Source organism: Callionymus lyra, chromosome 15 (assembly GCF_982586985.1).
Source record: "Callionymus lyra chromosome 15, fCalLyr1.hap1.1, whole genome shotgun sequence".
NCBI lineage: Eukaryota > Metazoa > Chordata > Actinopteri > Syngnathiformes > Callionymidae > Callionymus > Callionymus lyra.
The window spans coordinates 20,981,035-20,999,623 of NC_141832.1; the positions used below are offsets into that span (position 1 = coordinate 20,981,035).

The 18,589-nt window shown below is 38.6% G+C and overlaps 1 protein-coding gene across 1 annotated transcript; it reads right to left on the reverse strand.

The window, feature by feature from the left end:
* Window positions 1–1,181: 1,181 nt before the first annotated feature.
* Window positions 1,182–17,782, reverse strand: ap2a1 (adaptor related protein complex 2 subunit alpha 1). Its single transcript, XM_087808439.1, has 22 exons — window positions 17,019–17,782; window positions 13,440–13,651; window positions 12,298–12,491; window positions 12,082–12,211; window positions 11,900–12,001; window positions 11,554–11,813; window positions 10,872–11,040; window positions 10,661–10,798; window positions 10,407–10,589; window positions 10,113–10,210; window positions 9,796–10,027; window positions 8,486–8,674; window positions 8,261–8,415; window positions 7,185–7,247; window positions 6,556–6,618; window positions 5,271–5,353; window positions 4,728–4,814; window positions 4,280–4,406; window positions 3,894–4,010; window positions 3,759–3,828; window positions 3,541–3,675; window positions 1,182–2,637 (listed from the first exon to the last, which is right to left on the reverse strand). The coding sequence occupies exons 1-22, from the start codon at window positions 17,083–17,085 to the stop codon at window positions 2,560–2,562; spliced, it is 2,952 nt and encodes a 983-aa protein (XP_087664565.1). The 5' UTR covers window positions 17,086–17,782; the 3' UTR covers window positions 1,182–2,559.
* Window positions 17,783–18,589: the final 807 nt, after the last annotated feature.

The following is an 18,589-nucleotide window of genomic DNA, read 5'->3' on the forward strand; positions in this document are numbered from 1 at the left end:
CTTTAGATTAATGCAATGTGTCATAATGGCGTGTTATGTTAGTTTGTGCACACATTATTGTCATGATGTAATAGAATAACTACATTTATATGCAAACATTGATACAATATGCTTTACTTTTTATTTGAATGTTTATTATGCGTGACGATTCCTTACTGAGTTCGGTTGCGTCATTTAAGAATACTATGGCACACCGCGAGTGACATAATTCGCATATAAATACAGAAATAAATTGGAAGAGATAAATGTGCCGATTTAAATATTAATAAGTTAAAATTAAAATGTAATATCACTCGTCCCGTGTATAGTCTCACATGTATTCTGGACGTTTGGTACTCAATTCTCTTATTCCATAGATTTTACAAATGAAAAAATATGACCCAATTAATTTTTAATAAAAACAACAAATTTAACTTTTATATTTTGTATTTAATTATATTAATTACAGATGTGGTTGACTGATAAAGCTGAAGTATCAGCAGTATTTTCTTTTCCTGCGAATCCTCCATAGAAAATGACAATCCCCCTTGATACATCATATTCTGTTGACATAGTGTGCAACATAAATACACAACGTCTGTGCTGACTCAAGAATGCGTCCTCACTCCATGTTTTTTCATCCTTGCACTGCAACACATCTGCTCAGTCTGGCAGGGGTGGCGTCATCAGTGGTGATCCGTGCAACCATTGAAAACAACACACACATCAGAGTGGTGCAGAGCCACAGAAGTAGGACACAAACAATCCAGGTCAACACAAGTGTGTCACATTTTATGTGCAAATCAGAGCTGCGTGTGCCTTTGTTCCTTCTGGGGAAAATATCCACCCTTAATATTTTTACTATTGGTTTTAGTGAAATATGGAACTTAAACTAGAAATTAACTTGTTGAATTATTGCAAACATCTATGATACTTTCACTCATGAATTAACAGAATTTTAAGTTTCTTTATGCTATTCATTTTAGCTTTTATAAGTTTCCCTTTTTAGATTTATGTCCCAATGAACACCTAAATTGTGCAATTTAAAGGAGCGTTATGACACTTTTACATTTTTTTTTTACTGTGAGATGTTCGGATCTTTGACGGGTCTTTTACTCTGTTTTTTCACACAACTGTAGATTCCGTCCATTGGTATGGTTTGTGATGTCAGTGCGGCAACAGTGAAGACAGGAGTCCACACATCAGATATATGGCATAGTTTTACTTTCACATTTTTTCCATTACAGAGTAAATCTTAATTCTAACACAGGTATTGGACAGGTTTCTTTTAAACATCAATACATGAGGCTGCATTAGCTAGTGGATACTGCATAGACACACACCCACTCACGTACACACACACACTCACAAAATGACAAAAAATGACTACAATTTTCCACCATTGAACTTCATTGTCATGATTTGCTGTGCAGCCACAGAATGGAATAAATCAGAAATGTCTCCAGGCTTGTTATTTTTCTGTCTGATCAGACGGGAGTCCCCCTGAAATGGACAACCGGGTGCGTTTACTTCCAGGCCCGGGGGTCAGAAAGCAGTGGATGCAGCATGTGGGGGAAGCAGGTTCTGTAGTGGTTGAAGGTTGAAGGCTTGTTTTAGCTGAAGGGTGAATGGTTGAGAGTAGAAAATGGTGTGAGGTGCAGGGTGTGACCGCTGCACATCTTGCTTTATTAATAATCTATGGATCACTTTTTACAGTTTGTAGGGGTCGGAGGGGGGGGGGGGAGAAATGTTATTGTAAAACACCTGAAAGTCTCACCCAGTACCCGTTCTCTCCTTCTGTCCTGACCACTTCGAACACAGGCGGTTTTTGGAACCAGCATCATGGAAATGTCAGAGAAAGCAATAATGAAACACACGGGCTCTTATTTACACACACACGCACGCACACCAACGACAGAAACAAGTGACACTGAACTGCAGAGCCGCTGTTACTCCAGGAGATGAGGGGACCTGATGGACTTCATGCCGAATGATGATTCAAAATATCCTTAAGTGCATTTTTTTTTTTTACTGGCCTGTCTGAACGGGGAATGATGGAGGAAGATAAAGTGGTGCTGTGGCCCCACTGGAGCCACATGGAATCATTTGTGTGCCGGGAGAGGACGTACACTGGACAGAATCTCCCACTTGTTGTCAAGGAATGTTGTATGAAATCTCTCGCACACACACACACACGCATATGTATTCATATATAGTAATATAGAGCAGCCAGGAGAGAGCTGAATGGGACTGCAACACACTTGCACACACAGTCCTGGCCACACACACACACAATCATACCAGCTACACAGGTAAACACCAACAAAAACAAGAATGTAGCATCATGTTAATAAACAAGTAGAAGATGAACTGGAATCTGGGACGAGGATAATGACGATTATATGGCCACTGCTGCTAACAGCGGCTGCTTATTCCCTTATGTAGGTTTTTTTACTCAAAGATCTTTTTTGAGGGAGGAAGAGGAGGAGGAGGCAGAGAGGTGTGGAGGAAGAGGGGTACGTCGCTGGTGGGGGCGGGGGGGAGGTGGTGATGGGTGCACAGGTCAGAGTCGATCAGGCTCTAGAACTGTTCCGCCAGCAGCTCACACAGACGCTGGGACACGGAATCTTTGCTGGAGCGCAGAGTCAGACGGTACATCTGCAGACACATCAATTGAGACACAATATTTAAAACATGGCATGGAAACCTTCTAATGTTAAATGTAAAAAAATATATTTGTATTGATGACAACAGACACATAATTTAACACAGTTTTATCTTGCAAACATAACTAAATGCAGCATTCTGAAAACAAGTCAAACAAAAGCACACTAGTCTTCCCTGATCAAAATAAATTGGGTTTTGCATATAAAAAAGAAAAAGCATTGGAATAGAAACGTACATAAGATCAACAGAACTTATATAACAAATAAAATAAACACCATTCTATCCATTTACTTGAGGTCGAAATAAAAAGCTGCACGTCTTCATATGAGGGACGACTGCTGAAGGACTTTCGTTCTTGATCGCGGTTTTGAACATATTTTTAATACATGAAATGCTTAATAATTACATTAGTATTAACAAATATCGAGTCGATGGATGTCGATAAGTTTTCCGTGTCTCAAACTTCAGCTTGTGATTCATGACCAATATGATTCGTTAGTAAAGCGTTTAACATCGTTATGACCTAAACTAAACTGTGTAATGCAATTTTCATTTACCATTAAAAACAAGTAGTTTTGAGCCGAGAGTCTACTGACACGGTAACGTCTCACACACAGGACTCTCAGCCTTTAACTAGTATTAAATACAAAACCAACATTGATTGACTTGAGGCAGATTGGGAAGATGGCGACATCATAAACACCTTTCCATCCTCGGGTATTAGCATCAGGTTATTGGCCAAGTGAGATAATCAAACCATTACATTGCCATGTCTCAGCTTTTAATTAATGGCTGGACAGCATTTGAGAAATGTACAAAATAAGAACTTTAAAATAACTAAAGATAAGAGCTTTTTGTTCAAAAGAACTGGAAATAAAATGATGAAGAAGGTACCTGTGCCTGAGCGTTGGGCTCCAGTCTTAGAAGACAGCCGACCTGCTGACCCTTGGTTTGAATAACTCCAGCACAGACGTAGTTCTCTGGGTTTGGGTCGACATTGTCCAGCAGGGCCGCGCCAAGTCCCAGTAGCTGAACACACGAGAATGACAAGGAGGTGAATTTAAAGCCAAGAATGAGAACTAGAAACATAAAACTGCACGCGAAGGTCGTACCTTCGCTTTAAGTACTTCAGTATCCATGCCGTGGTTGGCCTTGAAGATCTTCTGTGCTTCTTGCTGAGGCCTGGTGAGAAACATGCTTCGGCTCAGCGAACGCAGCAGATGACGCGAGATCACACTCGTACTTACTGGCTGAGCTGTTTCCAGCGCTGAAAGAAGTCGTTTGAAGCCATCTCAGTGGGCAGGAAGAACTTGTTGATGGTAACAGGCAGCTTGAGGGTCAGGTTCTGGAGAGCACCTCCATACCTGGAGGACACACGTTTATAACGCTTAAGTTCTTTTAGATTAGGGGGCGTCAAACGACAAATATTAAATATACAACATCTTAAATGGATCAAGAATGTAGATGTATAATAACAGGAGATTTAAATGGTAGCTTTAAGAAAGTACTAGGTCCATAACAACTCAACTTACTCCCAGTGATCTGTAACCTTTAGGCCCTTATTAATTCAACATATCCTGTTCCTCAAAAATGTTCATATCTTATTTAAAAGAACAATTTTTAACAACTTTACCTGAACTTAATGTTGAGCAGCGGCGCGTCAGAGAAGTCTGTCAGACACTCGATGTTGAGGACCTGCTGGATCTGAGCTCCTCCTTCTACCAGTGGCTCCACTGGTTTGGTCTGAACGTTAAGCTGTGGTTCGTTGTCAAGGAACCATCAAAAACATTTCTTCAAACCAACACCAATACTTTGAGTCATAGCATGAACTTTTACCATGATTTACTTCAATCAGCTCAGCAATAAGAATGTAAATAAATGTATATCAATTGACAAAACTAGGATAAATACATAATTGTGCACGAAGTAACAAAACCTCTTAACAGGGTTAAAGTTGTTTAGTTGCTAAGAAAGTTTCATGAAGGCTGAGGACACGCGACAGCCAACAAATGTAGAGTACAAGTGAGTGAATGTATCAGAAACATCTGAGAAAGACAACAAGAATAGAGAAAGGATATGAGACTGCAGTTCACCAGGACAGCTAACTGTGGTGGAGAAGCTGGCGAACTGAACCGATGTCTTGTTTCCGTAAAACAAGTACATCCTCCCTGAAAGAAAAGAAAGATTTAATTTGTGCCTGTTGTTGTATGATCCAGACTTACTCACATAATCATATTACACAGTAAAGCAAGTACATCTTGCTCTACCAATACTAAAGGCTTACATTTGTTTTAAAATAACCTAATTAAAGACGCTATAGAAGAACCAGGTAACTTCCACTACTAGTATGTCTGGTCAGATCCCCAGTTGCTTATGCCAATTCTGCTTTGTTTGCTCATGATCTTAACCGTTATCTGTTAATACTTGTGTTAGTGCCTTTTAGTCCTTCTTCCCATTTCACAAGTCATCCCTCAGTTAACATGCATCTTAACCAGTACAATTGATGAGACCCGAAGAACAGCATGAAGAATCTTTGCTCTCTTGTTAAATGATTGAAAACATTACTGAAAGCCACATTTTAATCAAAATATTGTTAAAAGATCTTTTCTTCTTTCTTTACTTACCCAGATTCTGTCGATATTCAGACTTGATGCCGATCTGGAGAAGCTGGTTCTCAAAGAGAACTCCATTATTCTTGCACACAAATCTGCAGGAGAAATTAAAAGAGGGTCAGCACTTTAAATGACTCCTCTAAATGTGAATTAAAGATATTCATTGGCACACAGCAGGGCTGGGCGATATTCAATTCGTTATAAAGGAGTAACGATGTGAAGGAAAATCAACTTGAAAAAAAACCAAACAAGTTTCAGGTCAGACACAGCTCTGTCACAGCCTCCAGCTTCTCTACCTGTAAACAGCAGCAAGGATGGACTTGTTTGACCAGACAGTGTCTGTAGTCTAGACCAACAAACCACAACCTATTACAAAGTTTGCTCTAGAGCCGTTTAGGTTGAAGCAACACAAATTGATTGCAGCACCTAAGGCAGAGGAGCACAGTCCAGTGGGACAAACGTAGCTCTCTGCATGACTCACAGGAGCCAGGTAGTTAGAAAACTGTTTTTAAATGCACTTAAAAAATTAAACAAAACATTTGCCGAAAAAAGGGTCAAGGAAAATATGTTGTAATGGCAAGAAGCATTACATATTTTGCTAGAATTCAATATTGTTCAAGAGGGAGAACATATGCTTTAAAGGTGCACAAAAACTTGTTGTAACTTTAACGTAAAAGGGAAATGTGTTAAATCTTCTAATAAAGCAGAATACATTTAAAAAATGTTTTCCTTCATTTGTCGCCTGTGATTAAAAAGGTGAAAAAAAAAAGAATCAGAAATGTATTATTAATAAAATATTTTTTCACACAGCCCTCACATATTCGAATGAGAAAATAATTTGTTAGAAGTATTTCTGCCTTAAAGAACATCAATTAATGACATTTTTACACCTGATCATTTGTACAAATCACAAACAAATCACAGACAGAAAATTTGGCCTGGAAATTGCAAAAAAAACATCCAACTTAAAGTAATACTAAATAAAGACAATCAAGGACTGTGTGTAATCCATGAAACTAGTTGTGGAAGCAGCAATACTTTTATACTAATAGTCTAGTTACACAGATATTTTATATCATAATATTTTCATCCACATAAACAAGCCAACCTGTTCTATGGAACTAAAACATATTAGGATTCACAAAGCTGAAGATCAAAAGTGAGTGATTGTAAAAGACAAAGGGACATGCTGTATTATGAACAAAGACAAAATGATGGCGTCATAGGACACGAAACCTTGGATTAAAAAAAGACGAGCCACTCCAACACAAAGCGTCCACGCAGAGAGAGACCTTACTTGTTAAGAAGTTCGTCAGCCTCAGACAGAGGGGGGGCAGGATCCTCAGAGGGAGGAGCAGAGCTGAGAGACCACAACACAATGCAGGAGTGAGGAGACAGCCCAGAGACACAGGACAGGTGGAGGGTGAGCGGAGATGAGAGCGAGAGAAGTTACAGAAAGGGATGAGAAGAGGGGGATAAAAGTCATATGCAGTTAGTAAAAGTGTACAACATTCCTGAAATGAGTGTTACACAATGGAATCTGACCACTAACGTATTACTAGTGTTTGTTGTGCACACAGATGCAACATGTAGGATGAATAGTAGTCAATACCATTAAACTGCTGTACTAAAGTATATTAAATCACAATTTGTACTTTTCAGTGTTATACGTCATCTTGGGCTGGTATGAACATAAACATAATCTACATAACTTCATTTATCACACACCATTTTAAGTAAATATAGAAATTACATTTTGAACTGTAGTAAAAGAATAGCAGCATTTGATACCAAATGTAAATGTCCAGTGGATCAAGTCTATAACTAATGGAAAAAACACATTTAAAGACATAAACACATTAAGTGTCAACAGCTATGCTTCTCTAGTTAAGCCTGTAGTTAACCATCTATCTACTTTGCCCTTACTCCGAGTCACCAGAACTCTCCACCAATAAGGAGTCAGAGGTCTCGGTGGGCGGTTCCAGATCTCTGTCATGTCCAATCACGGGACAGAGGACACATTCATAAAAAAAGCGCACACACAAGCGCGCACACACACACACACATACAGGGAAATGGAGAGAAGGAGAGAGAAAAAAAGACGAAAGACAGTCACAAACACAGTAAGATTGAAAAAAACCAGACAAGTTTAGTGGACCTGCAGACCCTGGAGAAATGTGTCGAAGCTTTCAGTTCAAAATGACCCGGACCGGAGATGATTCACCCTTGGCTTAAATTTGGGTTGAAATCTACACTTTAGACTATGCCTGAGGTGTAACACAAATGAGATCTAGACAACAATTGGAAAACACTGCTTCACTAAACTCAAAACCAAATCCTCCTCCTTCTCACACTCTTTTCACATCTTTAACAGATTATCAACAGATGTGCCACTGGTATGCTAGCCAGCTAAAACATGTAACACTCAAAATCTTTGAGAGGAGCCCCTGCCATTCACCCCAGCTTACAGAACAAAGCAAATGTAGGCTTATATTATATTAAAGTGTAAACAACAGAACAGCACATATTGTAATTTTTTATCAAATGAAGTTTCAGAGCAGCATGTGACGTGTCCAAACTTCAAGCGACAGAATTATGCATTGCATAACAAGAGTGTCAAACTCCAAACCTAATGAATCGTCATATGAAAGTTATCGCTTCTTTCTCCAGGGTGACCGGTCCAAATCAGACAAAGATAGAATAAAGAAAGACAGAGCAACATCACACATAAAAAACAACAACAACACGACCAAACGCATCATAAGAAGTTCCCAATAATGCCATTGCTTGAAAGATTTCTATCAGGTCATAACAACTTGACTAAAGCATATGTGCATGAAAAATACATTCATGCATTAGTACGGTATCACAGTTATATGACATTATATCGTTTTTTCTTAAGACAGCAGCATGTGAAGCTTTAGAAACTGTACTCATGCTTCTTTGAAAGTCATACTGGATTGTGGCTTAGAGCCGATTCCATGTGCATTTCCGACTTTTACCTCAAGAAGCCGTCGTCGTTTACAGCTGCAGAAGGGGCGGTTGGTCCTGCTTCAGAGAACACATCCACAAGCAAACTGCCAGCACTAGCTGGAGCACCACCGATTGGGCCAGTCGATCGGATCCCAATAAGGTCCGCTGATGGGGATGGTGTGGACTAGAACAAAGAGACAGTTAAGAGACTTAACGTTAAGGAATCTGTAGTAAAATACAAGTTCTAAACTTACAGCATTGGAGGCGGACATTGCCGATGCGTCTGGTCCACGGTCACCTCCACCATTGAGCTCACTGCCCTCGCGTTTATTGTCTTCCAGTTCTGTCACAGAAACAGCTCCAGGGCCCTTTTTCTTCTTGAGCTTGGCCAGGATAGACGACTCCCTCTCTGGGAAAGGTGGCATTTCCTCCAGAACAGTGGCCTAAGGGAACATTTTCACCACCAACATTACATCATTCGAGTAGCCATACCCGAGGTAAATCAGTAAAACCTGATGTTTTAAACGGCATATTAAAATGTCTATATATTCATTCTATTTTTCAGTGTATGCTTGTTTGACATAAAAATATTATATAGCGACGCTTAAAGTAATCACTCAATTACTGGAACGATAACAAACAACAAGTGGCACTTCACCAATTTTCAGGAGCCCAAGAATTTACGCAACCATGAATCTCAGATTCTCCCGATATGTTGTTTTCATATGGAAAAGGAATGTAAAGTATGTCTGGGAGGGAAGGACATCTGGGTGGCACAATAAGCCCTCTTCCTAGACTGAGCTCCTCCCTTTTCAAAACATTAAAACCATGGTGAAACGGATGACTATTGCGCTCCATTCGTCAGCAAAAAAAACATAGAAGCTGGACACAAACCCCTCATTACAGAGCTGACCAATACTGAAAATTCTGCCAAAACGCCAAAATACATGCAATGACCGCATATTATTTAGGTGGGAAAGCCTGAAGGTACCAACACAAAATAACTAACTACTCCTACTACTACTTTTTTTAGAATTTGTTTTATATACATTTTATCTATTCAATTTTCTATATTTTCTATTAGTTCCTTATTATTTTACTGTGTTGAAGGAATGTGTCACACTTCGTTTTCCAATTAAGTGCATTGAGGAAATACTGTATGTTAATAAATGTCAATTCAATTCCATTACATTTGTATATACATTTGTAATTTGCATTAGAGACAATGTTTTAGGTGGTGAAATAGAAGTTTAAAAAACAAAAGATAAAGAAATAATTTGGGGACAAAACAATATAGGTTTTATAGGGCCCTAAACCACCTTAGATTTTCACAGAACCGACTGTTCTCAAGTGCAAATTGAATCATAGAGAGACTTAAGCTTTGCAAAGAAAATCACTTTCATGTGAAACAGAAAAACGTGTTTTAAAGTAAACCATTTGAGAACAAACTTAATGACTCATTGCTAAGTTAGTAATGTCTATGTTTGCAAATAGCTTGAACTATAAACCAAATTTCTTTGTAACGTTTAAAACTTTTCAAAATTCATCCAGAATTAGAACTCACCAGGACGTCAGTGCTGGCAATAGAGGAAAGCTTCAGGTACTCCACTGCTCGCTGCTGCAGCTCCACATCCGAATTACGGATCTGGCTGTCGCAGCGTAGCACTTCCTGGATGGTGGCCTTGGTCTCTGGGAACAAGTTGATGAATTTGATGTATGCCGACAGCAGAAGGGCACGCGTTGGCACAGAGCAAAGGTGGAACTTGGAGTGGAGCAGGTTAAACTGGACCAGAGGGCTAGACAACAGGACAACAAAACAACTGTTAGAACTTGCATTGGAAAAGGCTTTAGATCATTAAAATAAGAAAATAAATCAATAACCTAGATCGAGGGTCTCCGGCGATGAGATTACCAAACTCCCCCAAAATGTAGCCTCCAACCTTTACCATGTTCTCGTGGCAGGCTGGAGCCTGCAAGGCCTGAAAATATACATTTGTATTTTTAATATAATTAAAGAACACACTTCAAGAGTACAATCAACAATGATTAGAATAAATGTGTAGCAAGGTCATTTTCACAGTCTACAGAACAAGCCTCAGTTTTCTGCAGCTTACAGTGAGTAGCTTTAGTTAAAAGGATCAAAAACAAGTCAATCGGCCAAAGCAAAAGTCATACCTCAAATACTGTCTTGGCAGCGTATCCCTGCACATCGTCTCTGTTGATGACAATCTGAATAACGCGATACCACACTTCTTCGCTGACGTAATCCCCGGCAATGCGGATGAGGTTGAGGATGGTGTCCACGTACCACGAGTAGTCCACCGCATATTTCTCAGCCAGGATGGCCACTTTCAGCACCTGTTGGACCATGCAAAGCTCCCGATGTCAACCATCTGTAGCGAAAACACAATAGAAAGTGTCGCACACACCATCTCCTCCCGGATGGAGTAGTCTGCAGTCTCTAGGTAGCTCAGCATCTCAGCGACAATCTGCTTGGCATTGCTACGGTCACACATAGCATAGAGAAGATCAGCTGCTCTCTGCCGGACACTCACGTCCCTCTCAGTCTGTAGACAATAGGAAAAACATTAACTCATCAGAAACTCTGATGTTTATAGGGGAATATTCCAAAGTATTTACCTTGAGGGCGTTGATGACAGTCTCAATGTGAGTCTTGACGGCTTCATGAGAGAACTCTGAGCTGGCGAGCGTGCACATGCTTTCGAGCGCCAGGTACCGCAGGTTGGTCTCTCTGTGTTGCAGGAACTGACCCAACTGATTACAGGCTCGTACAAGAAGGTTTGGCTCACTGAAACACAAATCATTTTATGTTCATGATTTATCACAGAAAAATCTGCACAATGCAGATGAAATTAGAAAAATAGGATAACATTTTTAAAAAAGATATCTAAATATATATATATATATATATACATAAACAATTGAAAGAAAGAAAATAAATGGTGTAATAAATTAACGTAGAGAAGTCTGTCAGAAGTTGCAACTGAAACCATTTCTGTGAACTCAGAAGAGTCAGGGTTTTTAGACTTAAGAGTCGGGATGGAGATTTGTTCAAGGGCCTGAAATACAACCATTTACCTGGAGCTAATGATCTATAAACACATGAAGATAATATTTAGATAAATGAAGATTTACCAAATGTAATTTATTGTTCCATTTTGGTTAGAAATAAAGTGAGAAAGGTTTAAAACTCTTTGTTTATCATCAGTATATAAAAGTACATAATTCCCATTATGTCACAACAGTTGTTGTATTCAAAAAGGCATTCGAAAATAAATCCAACATTGAAACAAAGCCTGACCTGTCATAGTGGATGATTAAAGAGATCGCCTCAAACAGGATCGCGTTCTTGGCATTGGAGTGCTGGACTTTCTTGGATTTTGGCGGCTCCTGGGCCTTATTCAGGATAGTTTCCAGACACTCAACCAGACGGCCTTTGACGGCACCATCCTCAGGTGGAGGATAGCATTGCAGCAAGCGCAACAGCTTGCAGGAAAGCCAAGGTGCAGGGACAAAATAGTAGGTGTAATCCTGCAGGTCTGTAGAAGCCGAAGAAACAATCTGGAAGGAATTTGTGAGTAGACTGACGGTTACACTTTGATACAAAAAAACAAACAAAAAAAAGGTGTTTGAAACGTTATACTGACCCTGCTGAGGCGGGACACAGCCAAGGAAACGCAGGTCTTAAACTCATCTGGATTTTTCTGGCTTAGGCAAGTGATTAGGGAGATGGCGGCTGTGACCACACCCTGAACAATAGAGACAAGAGTTTGAATTTTTAAACAGTATCTTTGACACAGCACAGCAACCAAAGCACGAATGAACTAACCATATGTTGGTCATTGAGGAGGTGCACCACCCGGGATGTCCACTCGCCCATCAGCACCAGGTCAGGGGAGGTTTTATACAGTCGCAGAAGACACAAAGCTGCCGACTGCTTCACACTGTCCATCGTGTCACTATGGCAAGAGGCATGGAGAATATTCCATTACAATATCAATAATGAAACTTTTAATTCATCTTGATGTGTAGCCGATGAACTTACCCCGCCACAAGGATGCGGGGGATCTCGCTGGCAAAAGCCTCGGCCATCTCACGGCTGCCAACATTGGCGATGCAGTGAAGGGCCAGGCACATGAAGGTGGGGTTGCGGCTGGACAGATCATTCTTGATGGCGTTGTTGATGAGACGGATCAGCTCGCTATTGCTGTTAACGAGTACCGAGATGAATAGGTATCCCTGAAACAAGAGAAAAATCATTTTTAAAATGATCTACAAACAGTGTTTTAGTCCTCAGGCCTACACAAGGTTTGATTTCTATGGACATCCAACTTTGGATGTTGTGGGTTAAAAGGTCACAGCTTTATTCCTTAAAAAGACCACAAGAAAGGCATATTGGCTTCTGCTGTCCAATTTTAAAAAACAAACATTATCCAAATTCTACTGACCTTATAGCATACAGGGCAATTGTGTGAATGCTAATCGTAGGAAGGTTTTACAGTTGTAAAGAAAAAATTCAAGCAGGTATTCCAACAATTCGCCCTCGATCTGTGCATTTCTCAGAATACAAACCAAGAATTAAACATAATTTAAACTCTTATCCAATAAATCAACCAACAAATAAATACTGAATAAAATGATCACTCTGATATGTGTAAAACTAGCTTAACGTCCTCTTGAGCCGAGTGAGGCGGGTTTCTATTATCAGTGAACATGAAGAGAGAGATAACAGCAGACAGTTAACTACAGCATGTGACATTACATTGAGTCTTTTGATAGCAAACATTGAATTTACAGCTTTTGATTTTTGCTGATGTCGGATGATTGTTTACATTCAAAAAGGACAATTTTTAAACATTAAAATAATTTCAACAGACATAAGAAGAAACAATCATTACTGGTAAGGATTTAAAAAGAAGAAAAAATCTGACCTATTTTCACTAGAGAATAGTCAAGTTCTAAAGGACCACAGCACTGGAACACACAATTTTCAAGAAATACCCCGAGTCAGCATGCTTAGTCAACATTTCCTGTTGCTTAAAGAACATGCAAGTCCACAGATAAAATACCCCAAAATGTAAAAACAACCACTAGGCCAATAAAGGCTATTCTATGCAATCTTTTTTTTTCATAATTCTCTCACTTTTAAATTGTGAATGACTTTTCTCCAAAATAAAGAGAACTTACGATCTGTTTCTCTGTGTACTTGTTGGAGCTCAGCAGGTTCACTGCCTCCATGTGTCCGAAGTCAATGTCGTGGCCGAGCAGGAAGATGAAGAGAAGCTTGCAGACATACTTCTTCTTGCTGTAGCCATCCAGGGCTTTGTCACCTTTGAACTTGGAACGGATGTTTGCCAGTTCTTTATTGATCCTTTTGATCTCAGCTTCCTTGCTTTTACCTGTGTTAGGAACAATAACACGGGATCAGGATACATGTTTACTTGCACAATAGTCTCTCAGCAAAAGAACATACTTAAATACCAGCATAGAAAAAAGGTTCCGGAGGAAAAAGTACATTGTCGCTTAGACTACCTTTATTTACCATAGCATGCCATCCAATCGATGATGTGATCAACCCCAAAAAGTTTTGCAAGCTAGAGACTACTGCCAAGCGTATGTCACTGGTGGCCTACCTTCTGAGAGAATTGAGAGAGCAGCAAGTAGTTGTTCAACTCACTCACACCTTTTTATTTGGATAGTTGTTTTATTCACTCTTTTTCATATCTCACAAGAGATACTTGAAACATTAATTACTTTTGCAAACCACAGCTGATACAGATCATGTCAAACAGCAAGACGGTTATGGTTTAGTAGAAACACTAATATTGTACTAAGAATAATAATCTTTGGAAGGAATTTGTTTACCAATTATTGGTAAAAATGAGAAAGAACCAGGGATATTTTTTGATTTTAGAAATCCTTTTTTTCGTAAGCAAAGAATTATAATGAAATAAGGTAACGTTGTCAATTTGCAATCCTGGTTTAGAAAAAATATATATATATTATTTCATCTTCTAGAGGTGAATAGTAGTGGCTGTTAGTCTCTTTAAATATTAACTCTACAAAAGGTTCAAAGTATAAGTCTACAAGTTTACATTCCCAGAACTAACCTACAACAAAACTGTTGACAGGTGTGTATGTAATTATATGATGTATTGTTAAAACCTCTGTGTTTTGAAAGCAAAACAGAACAGGATTTCACACGTTAGATGTTTCAAGAGCTGGTTAGTGGCCACATTAAAAATCATACATTTACACAAATGCGGGTCTCCAAGACTGTTATTCCCCTGTGTGCATTTGACACTGTAGTATGGCCTTTTGTGTTACTTTTGAAAAAAAAATCTTCTTACTGGTAAAGTAATAAGCCTATGTGGGTACTAGGTCATTCGTTTCTGATCTTGTGTTTATAACAACATTTACTTCTTTGACTTCACAAGAAGAGGTGTATTTATGATGTACCCAGAAAGTATCCAAAGATGTGTCTGTAGCAAACTCAAATGTTGTCAATGAACCCATCATGGTCTTTGGCATGATTATTTACATTTCCCTAGTTTGTTGAAGAAAATGTTAGTGTATGAAAGCAGACTACTTGAATAAAAAGATATCAAGTCAAAATGTTTACATTTTTCTCTCAATCTGACTCAACTATTAAAAGCACAAGCCTATTCCTATATAATTTCAAACTGGCAAAAAAATCAATTAAGAAAAGCATGGAAAAGGAGCCGATTACAAAAGTTCATAATAATCACAAATTCCAAATATGAGTAACCTTCTACAGCATGTCCTTACTAATAAAGGCAACCAACCCTTAATAACAAATATTTACTCAGGCCTACTTTATTCATAACATATTTCACAATGTGTCTAATAATGTCCTTCGAAACAAGTCGCCCTGTACAAAGATATTGTGAAAGAAAATTAAAACAAATATAACTGTTAAAATTAACACCACTTTGAACTTGAAGAATTCAGCTTTGGAAAGTGAAAAACATTGCACAGAATGGTAGTCAAGGCAGTCCACGTTTAATCAAAGACAAATAAAACAGAACTTTGCAAGTTCAAAATACGGACATTGACATTTCACTGAGGACAATTTAAAAAAAAACGTTTTTTTTAGTTAAGTTGCCCACTGTGACGCAATGGATTGGCCAAAGGAAACAAATGCTTAGCCGAATAGGTGTAACTGCTATCAAAATTACTAGTTGGCGTCATTTTGTGTTTGATCATGTAAATGATCCCACATAATCTCAGAACAGTGACTGCCTGCCTACTCAATGTTACATGACTCCACTTTCATGTGTGTTTGTCTTTGTATGTAGAGCAGGAGACTGAACCAAATCAAATTCACACATTAGATCTGTACATATCGTTTGAAGCTTCATTATAAAGATGTTGATAATAGATCAGGGTTCTTATTAGATTTAAGGGTATTTTAACAGTTTACAGACATTGCTAGTTTTGAGCATTAAGATGAGAAAACAGAGATTGACATCCGTTTGTCTAATTTATGACAATATTATACATGATGCAATACTGTTTGCACGAAATCACACTGGTCTTGTATTTAGATATAATAAAATAGCAATGATGCCACCCGATCTACCTTTTTTTCTTAAGGCATACTTGTCCTTTAATATCACTTACAAGTCACCCCTCTTTGAAGACAGTGCCCCTTAAGAAGTCAAATAATTTATGGTTATTCATTATCATTTTATAGCACTCCTTTAGAATCCCTGGACAGATTACAGAATTGGGGTTAGACCAAGTGGAATGTGCATGTAGTTCCCTAGCATATGTGTACATGTAGAACAGTTGAGCAATTCAATTTCCTCAGGGGCCACAATATATACTGTACTTTTGTAAAAGGAAATCAAGCCAATAGATAGAAGGAACAGAACCTCAATTAAAAAAAACAACATTTACATCAGAATTATTTTAAGAAAATATAAATGCTGGGAAAAAAAGGGACAAATAAAGGGGGAAAAAGAAAACGAATACATTTTATCACATGTGATATTTAGGGCTGAGTACCAAACTTTGGTTATTTTGTGGTACCAATCAAATACCGAGGTTTTAGCACCTAAAGGTTATTCAAATGATCAAGACTTGATATTTCTGCTTGTGAATGGCTGTTAAATTTGTTTCATGCTTCGCCTCATTCAGGAAAAGTACGTTGTAATGATGTTTTGATGTATATCGCTAATAAAACAGCTTGGAATGGAAATTTACTTAAAGTCGGAAGATGAAACTCAAGATTTGTACAATGTGTAACATCATTTTTTTTTTGTTTAAAGTTATCTTATGAAATTGGTATGGAAAAAAATATTCAGGAACCGGTTTTGAAGTAAAGGTATAGGTATTCGATTTTTTGATAAATTACCAGGCCTAGTCGTGGTTTTGTTATATGTTGAAATTAATCATAAAATAAGGTACACAACAAAATTGATGGTTGGCCATCAGAGGCCTTTCTACATGTCCATACTTTGACCTCATGAGGGCCAAATAAATACAGTCAAAGCAAAGCATGTGGCTCTCGGGTAGTATTTGTGTGAAATCACCGGTTTATACAATCGTTTCCGTCAAAAGAGTGAAAGCTAAATGTTGGCAGTCAGTGAGGACAGACAGCTGGAAATGATTTCCAGTATCATATTGTACAGGAGATTAAAACAAAAAACAATGCAACACTAAGCGCAAAAGGCGCCGCACAGAACAAGCTGAAGGACACCTTTTTAAAAAGTGCTACAAAAGATGAAACATGGCACTTACAATTTCTGATGTCCGAAATGAAAACTGCTAATCCTCGCATTCCATCGCCCTTCGATACAGCCGGCATGTTTGCAGTTTCCCGTTTCTCTCACTCCGGCCTAAAGAAAATCCAACTGCTGCTGGTCAGAGACTGAGCTGGAAGTGGAAGGTGGTCAACTTGACGTGTTGGGAGCAGCTAGCTACTTAGCGGTCCTTGTCCTTCCCTAAGGCTTGACACGACCGTTGCTCGCAACTTCGACTAACCTGCTGCTCTATAAAAGAACGAACAAGAACCAGTCAAAGTATCCGTTAACTGGAACGTTTCCGCTCGGCTATGGTTCAGCTATTTCATTCAATCCTTCTCTAGCTAGGATTAAAGCGACGGCGCGGCGTTTAGCAAAACCAGTGCCCCGATTTAAAACCACCAAACTGTTTGGATGTTTACTAGAAATAGTCGTATAGCCAAGAGTGACTAGTTAAATGACGCTCTCGGGAACGGTTTAACTTACTTCAAGTCACGCAGCGTAACGTTACAGCTAGCTTAACAGCTAGCTAGCTAGCTGGCTAGCACTACCATTCAAATGCTGCAATACATCACCGGTGGACGGAAACAACTGTGCGCGGAGTCGAGACTGCCAGCGAGTGTAACGGAGTCGATTCTATAGATGGAAAACACGCGGTAAAGATGGTAAATAAGACGTCCTGTATAATTTATGGTCGTTCTAATTCTCTCGGCTTGGACGAGGCTCGTGACAGCAGTACTATCACTGTGACCGCGCAACGCCCTCGAGTGCGCGCACGCAGGGTCCAGTCCGTCCGAACCAGTGCGGTTCCGCTCTGTCAATGTTCGCCAATGTAAACAGCGTTTATAAACAGTTGTTTTTGGACAAAGTCAAAATGTTGTCATTCGATGTACTGCCTGAAATAAGATGCATTAGAAACACCGACAAAATTACTTTGATACAGCATTAAATTATACAAAAAAAGTCGTACAAGGAGGGCGCGAACAAAAAAAGTAAGCTTGTTTGTTCATTTCCTTTAATTTTCGAATCCAATACATTATAAGTATTTCTTATTTTTTATTTTTTTATTTTTTATGAGCCTAAAAGCAAGTGCCACTGTTTGAAAATGTAAGATTGTGTATACAACATAGTCAATTATAAACAGATAAATGTCGCCATAAATAAAACAAAACAAACAATAAAAGATCAACGTCCGCCAAAAAAATGTTTACGAAATTTTTTTATTTTTTTTTAATAATTATTATTTAAATGTTATAACAACAACAAGAAACTGTGCAAGTCAACAGTGTGCAAAGCAATATCTCGGCACCCTCAGTCACTAACAGTATGTGGACAGTAAAAATCTTTCATACTGAGGTTGTATCACAGAAGTTTTTTATATTATGTCACAACCCTGGATGTTACGTAATTCTTTTCATTTGCCTGTTACTAAAAAAATGAAATTGAATTGTAATTTTCAGGTCATATTAATGATGGGAAGAGGAATTTAATTATTTTATTCTGCAATGCCAACACAAATATTTCCCTTTATTGTGTTTACAACTCTGGCAATTAAAGTTTCTTATCTAG

What these genes read in the sequence shown, in the direction of transcription:
- ap2a1 (XM_087808439.1), bottom strand. Translation starts at nt 17,085, where the DNA reads ATGCCGGCTGTATCGAAGGGCGATGGAATGCGAGGATTAGCAGTTTTC. An exon ending in AGTACACAGAGAAACAGATC is followed by an intron (nt 12,492 to 13,439) that starts GTAAGTTCTCTT and finishes CTCTTGTTTCAG; the next exon opens with GGATACCTATTCATCTCGGT. An exon ending in AACGACGACGGCTTCTTGAG is followed by an intron (nt 7,248 to 8,260) that starts GTAAAAGTCGGA and finishes TGGACATGACAG; the next exon opens with AGATCTGGAACCGCCCACCG.